General features: G+C 36.7%; 1 protein-coding gene across 4 annotated transcripts in view; it reads right to left on the reverse strand.

Annotated features, from left to right (window-relative positions):
• Ptprd (protein tyrosine phosphatase receptor type D) overlaps nucleotides 1–17,815 on the reverse strand; it is a 378,271-nt gene that overhangs the window by 139,177 nt on the left and 221,279 nt on the right. For 2 of the 4 annotated variants that reach the window (XM_059254481.1, XM_059254479.1), the window contains 3 exons: nucleotides 13,134–13,721; nucleotides 12,602–12,699; nucleotides 11,454–11,713 (listed from right to left, as the gene is read on the reverse strand). In XM_059254481.1, coding sequence (XP_059110464.1) covers nucleotides 11,454–11,713; nucleotides 12,602–12,699; nucleotides 13,134–13,721 — 946 coding nt within the window. Of the gene's footprint in view, nucleotides 1–11,453; nucleotides 11,714–12,601; nucleotides 12,703–13,133; nucleotides 13,722–17,815 lie in introns of all 4 variants that reach the window. The other 2 variants (XM_059254480.1, XM_059254478.1) reach the window with 1 other exon arrangement.

Below are 17,815 nucleotides of genomic sequence, written 5' to 3' on the forward strand. Positions count from 1 at the left end.
ATAATAAGAAAAAACAAACTAGTTGTTTATTTATTTAAAAAAACATAGTAGATGTCAATGTATGACCTTGATGACCTCATATGATAATTTCATGTGGTTGGCTGCTCTTTATTAAACATCTCAAACATAGCAGACATATTTGCTAGGGTCCTGCATCTGGACACACCCAAGCTATACTGAAATCTGCCACTTCAAGTTGCTGTGCCAAATATTTTCAATATTAACTAATAAAAAGGCTTTTAAAATGGAGATGTATAGTAAAAATGGCTATTGTCTATTATAGGCATCTATTATTTTGTACATATACAAAATACATTTATTATACTTAAATAAAGATAAAAGTATTTTAAAGTCACTCATAATCTTATAATTATATAAAGACAAAAGTGCATTAAAAGAACTCATTAAATTGTAAAACTTTAAGTAGTATGAGAATTTTTTAACTATTTCTACCTAAAGTCCTTCAAAATAAGATTTAGTGTAACAGCATCTACAGAAAGAAGTGCAAATGTTCCATACACTGAGTGAGGATGATCAATTAAAACGTAAGTACTGCATAAAGTTACATGTTCAAGACAAGGTATACATTAGTAATGAAGGTGCTTTGTAACTTCATAGTGCATACCCTTCTCTTGCTTTGCATGTATAAGATTTCTGCTCATATCAATGTTTAGTATGAAGACATTAAAGATAATAACTACTAATATAGCAAGTGCACTACAATTTTAGGCATTGCATAATCTAGTTTTGCCTTCCTATAGCACAATCCATAAAAAAAAACTGGGTAGGAGCTATACAGCTATAAGATCAAGTCATAGAGAAAAGAAATAAGAACAAATAACTGCCCAATTTAAAACAGTAAGGGAATTAACTCAGACCTTCATGGTGACTTTTTACTCTATGTATCACAAAATCTTTTTGAGAGTCTCATCAATTTGGTGGCGATTCATAGCAAAATTGAAAACCCATACACATGTACACAAGGATGGACTCATACAATTTAAAAAGAGACAGCTATCACACGGGGCAAAGAAAAGCAAGAAGGGAGGAGATTCGAGCCCCGCTCCACAAGCTATTTTAGAGTCAAAGAGCACACAGGAAGCCTTCTTAGCAATCTCTCTTCTACAGCAAGCTTCTTCCCATAAATATCTTCTGGAGCTAAGCTGTCCAGTACTGTAGCTGTGGGACTTTCTGTGGCCTTCAAGCACTTGAAATGTGCTTGGTGAGAACTGAGATATGTGATATGCTGTATGTGTGAAAGACAGCATAAAAGTACAATGTAAGCTAATCTCTGATAATTTAGTTGTGATCACATACAGACAAATGACAATAATATGGATATGTTGCATTAAATCAAATGCTGCTAAAATTAATTTCTTTTCAGTCTGCCTTTTAGAAGTATCAGTAGTAGAAAATTGAACACTTCCTCCTTGCTCTCACTGAATAAGTTGGGCAGTGATTCCCGACAGTATTCTGATAGCTAATGTGTCACCTGGGGATGTACCCAGCCTAGAGTTGGGGCTCACTACTAATGTGTTCAGAGGTCTCAGATCGCTTACTTAACTCCCTTGAATTGCAGTTGTATATTCTGAAAAATCGGAAAAGAGACTACAAGCCTGTTCTCTGGAAAACAAAACAAAACAAACAACAACAACAAAATTCAAGTGCAGTGAAAGAGTCTGGCAGCCTGCACAGCATACAGAATGGAGCAGAGGCCAGTGGACACTGACAAAGGGGCCACATTCTTCACCAGGATCCCAGAGGTTCTATAACACTCAGGTAGAGAGACTTGTTAAACCTTTCCCCTAATTAAGAATTCAAACCACAGTCTTTTTTCCCTGGTGCTCTGAGCAACTAATTAACAGACGCACAAGGTTCTAGCACCTGGCCATTCATTTTCTTTACTACAAAGAAGTATGATGATCAAGGAGGGTGAGGAAGAAATAAGAGCTGGAGTACGTGAAAGAGGCCAATATGTTTTATTTTATGATCCAGCCTAAGCTTCCTCCTCTTCACATCCTCCTACCACCTGAAGGATTTGCCAAACAAGTCCATCATGTTAAATGAGCACGGAAATGACAGAGCCGCAACTGAGCATTCAGAATAACTCTGCAGATGCACTTGATGGACACACTTGTCAAGGAGCCTCTCGCTTATCATCCCCACTGTGCAGTCAGGAGTGCCTCTCTTCCTAGAGCAACGGCACTGGGAGTTAGCAGAGAGCTCCCATTGTCCCCCTGCAGGTTCTGATAGATCAGAGTCAAGCTGATGAATGCCATTAATTTTTCTTCCGCTTCCACACTGAGTTGTCATTTTTATACATGAAAAAAAAAATCCATTTTTTTTTTACTTCAGTAGTATCCCCTCAATTATTCACTTGCACTTTTGGGTGAGATAAGAAGGGAATAGTTCACCCCCACAGCAATTAATTACCAGTGTGGTGGTCAGATATCTGTCACCTTCTCTTTCTACTGATCTAAGCACTCACCTAGGGCAGGCAAGGCAGGGCTGCCTTCAGAGCAGTCTTGCACATTTCATGGTAACCTGGCAATCAGGAATTCATATGATCCAAAGTGTGTTATCTGTAGCAGGGGCTTTGTAATATGTCCCAGCATCACCTGAAACCGACCAACCTGTCCAGCTTCTCGTTTTTCTTCTGGAAGTTATGACTCTCTCTCTCTCTCTCTCTCTCTCTCTCTCTCTCTCTCTCTCTCTCTCTCTCTCTCTCTCTCTCTCGTGTGTGTGTGTGTGTGTGTGTGTGTGTACAGGTCAGAATCTTTCCACCTTCAGAACTCTCTACCAATGTCCTTGGTGCTTTCCTTTCTGTCTTTACAGAGACATCCACACATCAACCAAGGCTCTAATTGCTTTTAGCTTTCTTTTTTTTTTTTCTCAAAGCCTAACTTGAAATCCATAGATGCTACCTTCTGTCCCTAAACCCAGAACAAAGCATGAGAAATAATATAATACTGCAGATCATACCATAATTCATAATCTCAATTACAAACAGGCCCTTAGGTCTCCACACAGCTTGTTTCTTGAACCATTCTTTCCATTTTCCACAACAACATCATTTTCTCCTGTAGACTCAGAGCTTTAATATGTACATCTTCTTAAGAAAGAGCATCCATATTACTTACTGATAGAGAAAATGCAATCTGACAAAATTCTCCTCCTCATCTTTCTAGCAAACTATAAGCCTACCTGTTCATGTGTGCAAACCATAATCTTTCCCTTTGGTACAGAAGATATCTGGAGCTGTACTTAGGGATGACATTGGTTTTGGTTTCTGTTACTTTAGTCCCACTTTCTTATGACATGTAGTAAACACTATAATCCAGCTACAAGTACTTCTGTCTCAACTTTGTTCTTCCCACTGGAGCCAACAGATTGCCTTTCAACCACAAATAAAACCACTACTGAAAAAGCAAAGCAAACAGAAGTCTTGGACAAAGAACTTACAACTTAAAAGACAGAAAAAAAGAAATAGAAGAAGAAGGGGTGGGGAGGAGGAAGAGGAGAAGACCTTTCTATATAATTAACTGTCCTTTCTGTGGTGGTTTGAATAAGATGTCCCCCATAGGCTCAGGTATTTGAATACTTGGTCCTCAGTTCATGCAGGTGTCTGATGAAGCCCAGAAGGTGTGGTTTTGCTGGAAGAAGTGTGCCCATGGAAGTTGTCCTTGAGAGTTTAAAGCCTACCACCATTCTTAGTGTGCTTTTACTTTATGATTCAAGATGTGAACTCCCAGATGCAGCTCTAAGTGCTATGCTTTTACTCCATTATCATGAAGTGCATGGAAATGGTCTCTGAAACTGTAAGCCCCAATAAATCCTTCCTTCTGTAAGTTAAAACAAACAAACAAGCAAATAAAAAACAAAATCATGGTCCAGTCACAGCACATTCTCCCATCTCTTACTGCCCCAATTCTCCAGGAAGGTTTGTGTTTTCTCTTCTCTTCATCTCCTGCCCTGGCTAGCACCCCTGACCCAGCACTGCACTGCACCAGCACCGGCAGGGATTTTAAGGCCTAAATGGTATCACATTGAAAGAAGAAGTTTTGATAATTTTTAAACGTTTCTTAGCATATTGGTAAGACCTTCCATGAAGCATTCTCTACCTTTTTTGTAATTATCAACATTTCTGATTTTCCTAACTTAAGACTTAATATACAAACTTTATTATCATAGCAGAATTTATTATTGACATACAACTATTATACTATAGAATCTTAACAAACTCTGTCCCAATATGTCTTTTCATGTTCTTTTATCCAAGGAGATTTCATTCTCACTCACAACTTAGAGTATTAGCTTTATGGAAACAATGCATAGTTATCTTTGCCCCTAAACTCTCTTATAAATATCAAAGATTCATCTAGCTTCAACCCTATGCGCCAAAGTATTTAGCTATCACTGTGGTTACAATGAAATAAATACCACACCTTTCCTGCTCTCACCCCACACCACAGCCTTTGTAAACCCAGCTGTGGATCTGGCCATAACATAGGCAGTCTTTTTTTCACTTTCTTCTTCCCTCTTTCCTGGTTGATCTTCAATGCTCTTAACTTCTGAACTCTGTCTCCAGAAGAGGCAGTTCTCTGCTACTCCGCTGCCCTCCATCCAGCCTCATTCTATTTATCATGCCTGGACAATAGTCCCATAACCTTCCCTCTTCACTGACTATCTTTTTCTAGTCCAGTCTTGAAATTTTCATTTCACAATACAAAATTGATTGTGCTATTTCAACCCCTGAAGATATTTTAATGGAGTCTTATTTCTCTTAGGATAAAGACCATGATATTACAAGGCCTGGCAGAATCTTGCTTGAATCCCTATCCCCACACTAAACTAGACCTTGATTGGCTTTCAGTGTTTTGAATCGATCTTGGGGCATTTGGTCATCACATCCTTGATCATTCTTGCTCACCTGCCTGGAATTACATCAAGTTAATTCTCTTTCCTTAAATATTAATTCATTTATTACTTCCCAAGTGAACCCTTTTCTGACTTCTGGTAGGACTATTACATAGACTAAATTGACAATTTGGGGTCTGTAATTTTCTTAGACAATTTAAGGAATGTTTTTATATTTTAATAATACTGGTAAAGTAGATGTACATGTAATCTCAAAATTTGTTCAACTATGCCACTTTATCAATGAATTACTTTTCTTTTAAAAAGTGGACGTGGTCAGGAGAGGTGGCTCTTTGGGACTTATGACTCTTCTAAATGAAGTAGTCAAATATATTTGGTGCTCCCTATGAGAGTTTACAATTTCCATTCTCATGAAGTTCTTTCTCCTTTCACTAGAGAAACAATGCCATGATCAAATGGGGTTTATATAGGATAAATACTCCTTATTGTGAAAATAGTTTTCTTTATCAGTTTATTAGTAAGCCTTGTTCTAATCTCACATGACATTATGAAAAATGAAGTGACTCAGAAGCAGGAGAGGGACAAATGGTGAGTTAATATATTTCCTGTAAATTTATATTGACAAAATCGTAACAACTGAGCTTGTTTGAAAAGAAAAAAATGTTTTTGATAAAACTAAATTCTACATTCTACTTTGCTTGTTTTTCTTAAGCCCAGACTTTAGGCTCAAGATACCTTTTCTTTACATAGACTTCAACTACCATGATAATAGAATAATTTAAAAAAATTTTCTGAATTAATATATCTAGAAAGTCTTTGTCTACTTGTAAATTATGATGTTTTCTCTGTATATTAGATTTAACTAAATAAGTTAAATCTAACCTTCAGAATTTAAACTATATTAAGCAAAGTTTCTGTAATTTAGTTTAATATACTATCATCATAATTATGAGAAAAATGCAAGTTATGGTCTTTGTAACATAGTCCTACTTCAAATGCAGCCAGCCTTTTAGCATTAGCAATATGTCTTGGCATTTTGAAACTTGTTATTTAACTGGGAGGTCAAAATCTTTTTTCAAAGTTCAAAGATGAATGTCAATCCTCACATAATTTTTTCCTGTTATGTTTTGCATGTATTGCTTAAATAAAATTATTTTATCATAGAAATCCGACAGTAGAAAAAAAAATCCGACAGTAGGTTGAACGATCTTTCCAATTTCTATCTTCAAATTAAGATGTTGAATCTTTTTAGCTGTGTGTACTATGGGAAGTTATTTATACTTAGCTTAATGCCCTTCACTGATGAAGCAGTTGAGTGATAAACAGGAAGGCTTCCCTTATCTCTCCTGTAACTCTGGCAACCTACATAATGTAGTGATTACAGCATTCCCAGCAGCACAGCCGTAGGGCTGGATATAAGTGCTGGAACACTCTTGATTCTAATATCTGTCTAGGGGGCATTTTAAATTACTATTTCTTAACTTATTTATATTATTTCATGTGTATGAGTATTTTGCCTATATGTATGTGTACCAAATGTGTGCACTGCCCATATAGAATATAGGTTTTTTTTTCTTTTTTTTGGATTTCATTTCTGTTCTGAAATTAAGCAATTGATTGTTATTAAACTAATTTATATACCTGGTACCTGGCAGTAGCTTTATCTCTCAGCATAATCAGTCGTATGCTTTTTGTCCTAATCACTCAGAGTAAAATGTTGCTCCATAAAAACCACAGGAGTGCCCTCTGTCATTAAGGCTCACCTTGAAAGAATGGTGGCATCATAGCATTTTCTGATTGGCATTCTGTACACAAAGCTATTAAGAAGTAAGAATAAAGCATCACAGAATCCGTGACACCACAGCCTGCTGCATTCTTGAGGTTGTTTCCAAAATAATCTAGCCATTTGCTTGTCTCAACAAGACAATATAAGAACCAAGTACCAGAAAAAGAAGGAAATAAGAAGCTGTGTCTTCAGTAAATGTATAAAAATCTGTCGCTGTGGAGATGGCTTTAACATAAGAGTCCTTTCTGCTCTTCCAGTGGACCTGAGTTCAGTTCCCAGTATTCAAATCATGTGGCGCCCCTGTAACTCCAGCTCTAGGGTAACCTACACCATCTTAAGGTTTATTAAGACCGAGCATGCCGTGTCATAAACACATACATAAACAAAATGAATATTTTAAATGAATAAGAAACCATTAAATTAGCATAAGGTGAAGAGTGACAGGTTAAAAGTTAAGACCTCACAATTAACCTGGATAGAACTGAAAAAAGCATGTTTTCTATTAGTAAGCAAATAGCCTTCAATTATCAAATTGTTTTGCTAGACTATGGAAAATGCCATTCAACACTGTTTCAGATAGATTGTAGTTAAGACGTTAGCAACCACAAGTCAGATATAAATTCTACTTCCTTTCTGCATTTCTTTCATAGACTACTGGACAAACCACTACAGTATTTTCAATTTCAAAACTTGCCAACTATTGCAAATGGTACAGGATGAAACAAGACCTTCTTGAAAAGACTCTCATGTCATGTAGAGAAAGAAATAGAGATGATAGAATGGACATGATTCATCTATTATTCCTTTAGGAAGCCTCAGAAATCAATTTATTAATATAAACATATCAGTATGAATTTGTTATAAATTTTCAATAACATATATGCTTTTTATTCCCTATGGGTCTGATGTCTCCCCATTCAAGTGTTTTTAAATTTAGTTTTTGTTCTTTTGTTTCTCCAGAAGGAAGAAATGCATTTCTGAGGATATTTTTAGAAAATATTTTTTCTGTAACAGTTTGTTTTCTTTCCTCATCAATGGTGTCTCCTATTTGTTATCAATGTTTTATCACTTTTCCCTGACTCTTTTTTCAAGTAGATGTGGACAAAGTACATAGGAAAAAGTAAAGTTAAACAAGCTAAAAAGAAAAAAAAAGAAAAAAAACCCTAAAACACAGAAAACATTCTGGAACATCTGAACTCATTCAGAAGTTGAAACATAAAACTAAAATTTGCCACCAATGAATAAAAACACCAGTTCTCACTAAGGACTGTGTAACACTTGAACAAGGAATTGGCTCATTTTCTGCATCAGCTATAAAAACCAAGTCAGTCTCAATGTCATTGACTGTGTTTTGCTCTGTTCACCTTTCTAGTAGTTTGTTCCAAGAAAGACATGAGTTTTATCTAATGGATGAATTTACCATCCATATTTCCCACTGTTTCATAATCATTTATAACTTTTCAGCTCCCTCATCATTTTTAACTTTCAAAACTCACATTAAAAATTAACCAATGCCTTCAGCATGCTTCCCTAAACGTCCCCATATAGAGCTGGCAGAATTTCTGTTTCCATAGCCCCCTACTCCATCAGATCCATGACAACTGTTTGCTGTCTCTTATGATAAGACAGGACTTCATTTCAGTCACTTTTCTATTCCTAAATACAGTACTGGAAATATACTGTGTACACAATATGGATTTACTTGATTTTAACTGAAAAATCTAAGCAGACTGGTAAGGATTTGGTGTAAGAGAACATGTACCAGCATTTCCCTGGTCTCTGGTGTGAGCACTTGGCTCCCCAACCGGATAGCACCCTGAATTTGTTATTCTTAAAGCCTGAGGATAGATGTCACCTTCTCCGAGATGCCTCTCTGAGTTATTAAACCTAGGTTAGGAGCCTAGCAAGCCATGTAACTTGAACATCACTGTTCAAGTCTCCCAAGGAACTGTGTTGCTTAAGAGTAGTGATGTATTCTGCATTTTCTAACTGAACCTCTGCCACATTGCCTGGCACATCATGGTTGCTCAAAGTGTATCTGCCATACCTAGGGATTTGACAGTTGAATGGATGATAATTATGATTAAAAAGTGATCAAACTCTGCATGTTAAATATGTACCTTTTTTTGTGAGACAGGGTCTTACTATGTAGTCCTGGTTGGCCAGGAACTCACTATGTAGACCAGGTTGGCCCCAAACTCACAGAGACGGTCCTGCCTCTACCTGACAAGTGCTGAGACTAAAGGCATGTGCCACCACATGTAGCTTCTACCACTTTGTATATATTTCAATCAAGTGTTTTCAAAAACATATGTTTATATGTTAATAGTAATAAAGTCTCATAAAGAATTAAAAAGTCAATACATATATAAATATAATCTTGCACTCTTATTAAATTTTACTGAGATAAAAAGTATACTGGCATTGTATTTTCTCTTTTAATTTTCAGAAACTGAAAAAGAAGATTAGACAAAATGAAGACCTTATCTCAGTGAATTTATTTTACTAGTAACATTTTGAAAATTCTATTACTTGTGCTGAAACCTGCCATCATTTTTATCAAATAAACGTCAAGTGAAGGTCTGTGGAGGAAAGATTGATTTTGCTGAGTCTAAAGTGGGTCAAAATATTACTTAATCCTGAGTGAATCTCACAAATTATACTTCACTTACATTTCTTCTTTCATTATTTTACATTTTAAAACTTGTTTTTCTCATGACTTCCTTTCAGTTTTCCATAGATTTGGGGATTCTTTTGTAGTTTTGTGTCATTGAGAAAAAGACTTGCTATTAAGTCAGCCTGCCTGAAAATTTCCAATCTTCCTGCCTCAGCCTTCCCAGTGCTAGAATTACAGGTGTGCCATCACACCTGGCTGGAACTTGGAGTTCTGCACTTACTGTTTACATGTCCCATCCTATATAGTCCGTTGGCCATTGTGTCCTGGTTCAGGTGCTCTCTTTACAAGAAGCCATTCTCTGTATCTTCCATGGACTCTCTTCTTATTGCCACATTTGTGTTTTATCTTTTGTTTCATATTTTCATCTTATGGCTTCAACGTTCTGTCCTACCCTGGGAAACTACTGCTGCTCTGGTCACTCCTAGAATTGTGCCTTTGGTACCAATTAACCCTTATGAACCCACATTTCTACCTGGATAGCTCATCCAGAGACTTCATTTAAAGTACATCTGAGCTGCTGAGTTAAACAGTGATTTCTTCTTGATATTTCACATATTTTGATGAATAGTAACCTTGCCAATTTTGCATCTGATTTCCTCTTGATACTTCACCCCTTTGATGAATAGTAGCACTTTCCATTTGGTTATCTAAGCTCAAATCTGAGCCATGTGTGACATGGTTCCTCTCTCTGATCTCTTTAAGGCAGATGCTGGCTCCTGCTGCACTTCCGCTCTAGCGCCTCTCACCTCCCTCTGCCTCCTGCATGGACCACTATTTGTCCTACTTTGTAGTTGTATAATCTGTCAAATGTCAACGGACTGTGTGATGACTTCTCAACAATTTTCTCTACTACTTTCGGGAGCTCTGCTCATGCTCATTCCAGCAGTACATGAACTATGTACAAATGCCTTCCCGTACAACTTCAGATATTTCCCAACAACTTCATCATGTTATACAGTAAAAGGAAAATGTGTTTTCCACCACAAACACATAACAGTTATATCTAATATGTCACAAGATATTCAGTAAATATCTCCTAAAATGGAAAGATAAAAGTGAGGCATCACTTAACTGATGTGACACTGGTTCCTACAACCAGAGCTTGAGTGGGTTTCTGCTGTCTGCAGAATACACCTCCCCCTGCTAAGCACACAGGACTCTTGTCTACCTCACCACCACCACCCCTGTCCCATCTTGTTCGAGTGCTCTGGGCTCCAGCATCACAGCACCATTTACTGCCCTAACTAAAATGGTCACTGTCCATTGACATATAACTTTCTGACTATTAAATTTTGTAAGCTCCTTATTTGATCTTCAAAATTATGTTCAGAAATGCACTGGACTCATATTATCCTAGCATGGTCACTCTTGAGAATAACTTACATTACTGTCTGTCTTTTCATTTATCCTACTCTATGCCAGGCTCACAGAGGACAGAGACGACATTCTTTTCATGGCCATATACTTCAATGATACTGTCTTTTTATCTACTAGTTATGAAACCAGCTAAGTATATGTCTTTAGACAAACTTCTCAACTAACTGAACTTAATTTTGTGCTTCTGGTCTCCTGGCTTATACACTATACTCTATTTTGCATTTTCGAATCTTTTCCCTTCAATGTTATTTTGTACTTGAACTGGAACTCTTCTTATATTTCAGCACACAGATAAAATCTCAATATCATACATTACTATCAATTATTTAAATACTTGTAGTTTCAGTCTTTTTGTACATTTTAATACTTTCTTCACCTATAGCAAGTATTATTTTTTTGCCTGCTATCAGTCAATTATCAACTGTATTCTATAAACTATCATAAATTGCATTTTAGCAACTTGTCATCTCCCTTTCAAAATAATATGGCTGGAACAGAAAAGAAATGCATTGTTACATTGATGGGACTGTGTTAACCTGAATATACACAGAGAGTGTGAGGGAACTAGATAGTTAGACGATGAGCCTACATAGAAGACTCTTCCACACTATAGTCATAGATCCATTCTTCTATAACCGCAATAACACTGAAATGCAGAATTGTAATTCTCTGGAATCTCCCAAGACAGCAGCACTGAAGTCTTCATATTTACTTGACTTTCTTCCCTTAACTTACTTTATGTTTTCATTTGCAGGAACATCAGGTAGTTGCACAGTAATCATGCCATCCAAGTTGGTCTTCCCAATGAAGGCAGGCTTGGTACGGAGCACGTCTGGGGCCGTCTTTGCTGTTACCCTATGCTGTAACCCACCGGCGCTGTTCCCACGATTGGTTAACACAAAGGAGTATGATTTCTCAGGCTTCAGGTTAACAATTAACTTCTGAGTCGCTCGGCCATCCACTTCTTCTACCATCTTCCCATCATCGTAAAGAATCTACCGAGATATAACCAATCACAAATCGGTTATCATTTTCTAAACCATTTTTTATCGACTTGCTTTGCCAGCTCAATTCTATTTCTGGGCAATTCCTAATCCCATAAGTATTTGTTATTCTGGCAACTACATTGGTTCTCTTGATAGTTCTTACTATGTAAAGGTAAAATGTTCCCAAGTCTCTCAAAAATGCACAACAAAGTACAATAATTTTTCAATATTTAAGCTGTCAATCACATGTGATCTTAATGGAATTCATTCTGGATTTTCAATGTATTATACTATTATACACATAATTTATCAGAAATTTTTAAATACTGCTCTAAATATATTTTCACTTACCAAAAATATTTTTACATTAATTTCACAAATACTGCTGGTTTTTTTTTTCAAGATCTCAGTGGCAAGACAGTGCTTTATTTTTAAAGTGCTAGGAATTCAGACCAATAAATACACTTAAAATTTTCCAGAATATTATATTATAAATTAATAGAAATTATGCAGATTCCTTACTTTTATAGAAACAAAGAGTATCAGTTTGATGTAAAAAGTTCAAGTTCAATGTACTAGGTTCCATGTAAGTCTTGCCAGCTGTGGCTCTGAGTGTCTGTTTACTCTCCAGAATGGAAAGGTCACACTGTCAAAGCACCAAATGCAGCTCTTTGATGAAAGTCTTTCACAAATAAGAATAGAACCTATGAGTGCCAATCACCTTTGTTGTGTAGGACAGGCGGGCTAACTCATGTGCTAGGGGAGTGCTCTACCACTGAACTACATCCTTAGCCTATGTGTCCAAATCAAAGTTTGCTGTATTTGTTACAAATAATGTACCATCATGAGATGAACTCTTCCTTCTACTTATCCCCATGACACCTAAAGAACACTTACTTTGAAAGGCATAGCAGAATTGTAATTCTCTGGAATCTCCCAAGACAGCAGCACTGAAGTCTTCATAACTGCTTTGACATGAAAATTTTTTGCAAACACTGCTGGAAAAGGAAAAACTGTGTATTTAAACTATTCTTAAAGCATATAACTTGTTCTTTTCCACCATGGATCACAGTGCTTAGGACAGATGCTGCCTACATAGAGCAAAGAGAAATGTGATTTGCCTACCTGTTTAGAGCATTCATTTTAATACCCATTCTTATAAAGCACTCTCCTTTGTCTCCAACTGAGTCAACTATCCTCTTTTTATCTTACCTGAGGATATAGAGTACTGCCAACCAGACCTGAAGTGTCATTCTATAACTGAAGTCTACGATTTTTAAAGTGGAGTAAGTCATACATACTTTACCTGCTTGTAGTGCTGAACCTATTAATATGAATGGGCCGATCAGTTATTTACAGCTTCAAAATATTGATTTCCAAAGATTGATATTCCTTTAAAGGAGGAAGGCCATAAGTAGACAAATCCTACCTTGATCCACAGGCAGTGTCCTGAACTGGACACTGGGACTATATGGCCCGGGCCCTTTGCTCGTGTGAGCACGTACTTTTACATCATAGGTAGTATCTGATTTTAAGCCAGTGAGTGTCATAGAGGTGTCAGCTGGAACAATAAGGTGCTCCATTGGAAGAAGGGGAATGTTGATATCCCTATACAGGATGGTATACTTGGTGATAATGCCATTTCTTTCTGCCAGGACAGGTGGTTGCCAAGATAACTGAACGGAGGTTGAAGTGGTGCCTTCTGAGTGGAGGTTTTGAGGAAATCCAGTTGGTATTTCTTCTGGAACAGAAATTTCTTTCACCATTTCCTCCCCAAAGCCCACTTTATTTCTGGCTGAGAGTCTGAAGATGTATGATGCGCCCTTGTGGATGTCTGTGGCTGTAAAGTGGTCTTCTTTCTCAGAGAATTCAAGAGTAGTGAGGGGCTCCATGTCTTTCCTGCCAAACTTTAGACGATAGCCCTGAAGGGGTCCAAATGTGTCCACAGGGGGGTGCCACTGAATGAGAGCAGTATTCATTTGAGTGTGGTTAATCACAAGCCGGGGTCTCCCTGGAACTAGAGCACATAGGATGGAGTGGTAAGAATGACTACCATTTATGATCACATGTCAGGTATTGCAAAGTCAGGAAATCACTCTACCATTATTCTCCTTTCAGTGTTTATAAACAAAACAATGTTTATCCTACATAGTATTGTCAAACAATCTTCTTTTTCTTTCTTTAGTAGAGTAGGCTGAAACAGAATTTGCTAATGAATATAACCTTTGTGCATCAAGGCTTATGCTTGCCACAGAGAAATGAATCCAAGTAATGATTAACAAACTAGATATAGCCAATGAGAAGAATAACTACAGAGATTAATTATTATGCACAATGTACTAATATTATAAAAAGCATATTATACATAGTGCATCTTAGATTTAAACACTCACTCCTCACTGTATGTTCTAGAGGGTTATTACTATCTCCATTCTATGTAATGAAAAAGGAGCCCAGAGAACTAGGAAACTTTCTAAGGTTAGATGTACAAGTGAGAGAGCTGTAGAACATATCCAGAACCACAGTCCACACCCTCCACAATGCATCCATTTGTACTTCTTTGTAACTTTCCTATCTACACACAAGTTACCCTTATGAACTTCTACATCTTGTTATTGTGAATTATTAAATGAAGAGCTACAGATGAAAGATTTTCACTAATATTAATCATAATTATCAGAGCGATGGACTGTTTGTGCTTAGGAGCTACTTTCCTCTGGGGACACACTTCCAGTTAGATTATATATATCAAGATGTGCAATGTGATCATTTAGGGCCTATTACATATGGTATTTTTAATAATAAACCAACTATTATTGGAGTTGATAGCACAGGCTAGAGCTGAACCAGGAGCTGTCAAAAAAGGGGAAAGTGGGGTTAGAAGGGTTCAAACAGAAGTAAGCCAAATCTATATAAAGAAAAAGGAAAAGAACAGGGTGAAGGGAAAGCTTACACTACTGAGAGAGAGGAGATGAAGAGGAGCATCATAGGGATGTTGACACATTGTAAGAAAAGCATAGGCAGATGATGAGGCAGTAGGTAATCCAAGAAGCTTGCATGATATCTGGTTAACATGCTCATTTTATATGCCAGAAAGTTGAAGCCCAAGTGGGTATGAGGTTTGCTCAAGGGTATGTTCCTTAATCCCTGGAGTAATAGCTGTCATTCACATACTGAGGAGATTCAGAGTATGTGTATGTGAGTCAGCAAACCTCCAATATATTGAAAAATAGTTTATAAAGTTTGGAAATGATATAGATATGTATGTGTTTGGCCAGGACTGTAACCACTGTGAATTCACTGTTTCTCAGAGAAATATACTCTAACAAGTTCACATTGAACTAGGAGACTTTCTGAATGCAGAATACTTAAGATTAAAAAATATCAATTTATGCAAGACACTGGGGGGACCATACATATCACTTCACGTATATATAGAGCTTACATTATTTTTTTCTCAAAAGTGAGTCTCTGCTAAGAAAAAAAACATGGTATAATTGGTGCCTCAAGCAGAGAACATATCCTTTAATAAACAAAACCTATTCAAAACTATGAAATGGGGATGTAATTCTTGGTTTCACATCCTCTAGGAACAAACAATTTTATTAAATGTATTTATTAACCTTTTCTAAAATTCTGGTTTTTAGAAACAACACAATCATATGTATTCTGCCCCTCTTGTTTCAGTAAGAAGCATAAAAAGTCAGCAAAAGTGAAAATACTTTTACATTTTTTTTGATAAAAGCACATATAGATTTGCTAGCAGTATATGATTTTATTATTACCCAGGTAGTGATTCCATTTAAAATGCTGTTAAGGCTCAAATTATCAAAAAATATAGTAGATGTGCAAATTATAAACAATACTGATAACAGTGAAAACATACAATTGCTCTTCCATAGGAGTCAAAAGCTAAGATAGACATATTTAGATGCTTTTACAACGCTGCTACATTCCACAGTATTCTGTGATAAAAGGCTCTTAGGCTGGAGACCATGGGGTCCAATAATGTTCTACAATCCCAGCATCACTTCTAATCCACTCTTGTCCACTACAATTCTCAAAGCACCTTGGCTTTGCCCAAAATAGTCATTTGTTTCCTAGGTAGAAATGTAACTAAGCATAAGAACTCTGTCTCAGGCAGCTATTGGAAACATCACAAAATATCAGGTGAAGAACTCATTAAAGAATTGAATATTGAAGACTTAAGGAGATGAACTCACACTGCCATCTATGATAGACTGGCCACATGGAGGGAAGCTTAAATTCTACACACTGCATAAGGAAAACAACATGTGGAGTCTAAAGACGTTGGGATAATGGCTTTACAGGGTTGCTATATTCTACCAAGAGAACGATAGTATAAAAAGGGGAAGAAACAAGTTCTATATCACTCCACATATTGTGAAAAAGAATTTGCCAAAAGTTCATATAATGGCAAGAGAACCACTTCATTTGCGACACCAAGAAGCTCTGTAAAGAGGAGACATTTACAGTTTGTCTGTATTACACAAAACCTTGTGTCCAGACATACAGGAGCCAGAGCAGGAATGTGAAGGTTCACAGGGTATCTGTGTTTGTACATGTATGCTTACCTACTGATAAAGATAAGGGTGTGGAGAAGATGGTACTATATATAACTTCTGGACCAAGGTTCATGGGTGACAGTAGGGACATTTAAAGGTCTGGCCAGTAATGGAGTCATTGCTCTACTTTGTACCTCATTAATGGTTGAGAGCTTAGACAGTGTTAGAAGAGTTACATACACAGAGGAAAGCTAAAGTCAGGCTTAACCTCATCTTAGTAAACAGTCGACACAGAGGGCAAGCTACATCATCAATAAGCTAACACTGTCTATCATGACATATTAATGGCCCCTCTTGTACCTTCATGATATATCAGTGCCTCCTTTTGGACCTCTGTCATATGTTAATGCCTTCTCCTGCACTTTCCGTTCTTTTACCTTATTATATTATTCATTATCTAAATAATTTAGGGTAGCAGAAATGGTTAATATAAGTAGTTAGCTCAAAATTCTTTGCAAGATCAATGTCTGGAGGTCAGCTGAGGTCCTCTGTCTCAATGCTTCTAAACTCAACCTCAATTTAAATAATTGCAATTCAGTGAGCCTAGCTCATTGCTCTTAGCGTGCTCTTTCCAAACTCACAGTCACTGCCATTTGATCACCTTTCAACACAGATGGTCAACAGTGTGGAGAAATTTATAGAACAATATACAGAAACTATCAAACCAAAGAAATTTTGAATTTTATTTTAAATTATGTTTATATGCAGCTATTGTTTGAGAGAATGTGCACATGAGTGCAGATCCTCACAGAGGCCAGAAGAGAGAGTAGAGTGATATGGAGCTGGAGTTATAGGTGGTTGTGAGCAACTTGATATGGGTACTAGGAGCTGAACTCAGGTCTTCTGAAAGAGCAATTCCTGCTCTTAATACTAAACTGTTTCCCCAGTCCCCCAAACAATGAAATTTTTGATTGTCTTAAATCTCAAGGCCTTAGGCAGTACACAAGTTATGATAAAGAAAAGTGAGAATATTAAAGAAACTACACGCATCATAATCATTGAAACACAGGAAAGCTAGCTCCTTTTTACAAGAGTTTCCTATGTCAGTCATGAGCCTTACACAGATTAAGTTAGTACCAGTACTGCTGTTTGAAGGATTGATTGCTTACAGAGTCTAAAATTGTTGTACAATACACAATACACAAGTATACAGTCAATATTCTTAATGTTAATATAAAATTTCAAGGGGACTCCCAAATTATCCACAGATGCTATAACTATATGCCTTTATAACTGTTACTAGGAGTTAACTGCCAGCACAGAAACACAAAAGGAATTTTTGTGATTGTATTCTAAATGAATAAATTTTCATTAATTGTTTACTAATTGTACAGAACTAAGTCATGGCCAAGTCATGCTTTTTTACTGGAAGGCAGAAAAGCAGTACAGGAGGAGCCTTAGATGGCCTCTATAAGAACAATAAGTATGACTCAAGCACCTATACTGTGAGCATTTTCATTTTGTTACCCAAGCCTCTCTCAGTTAAAAAAAGAATGGAAACTGTAGAAGAAAACAGCAAAATAAT

This window comes from Peromyscus eremicus, chromosome 2, assembly GCF_949786415.1.
Source record: "Peromyscus eremicus chromosome 2, PerEre_H2_v1, whole genome shotgun sequence".
NCBI classification, from domain to species: domain Eukaryota; kingdom Metazoa; phylum Chordata; class Mammalia; order Rodentia; family Cricetidae; genus Peromyscus; species Peromyscus eremicus.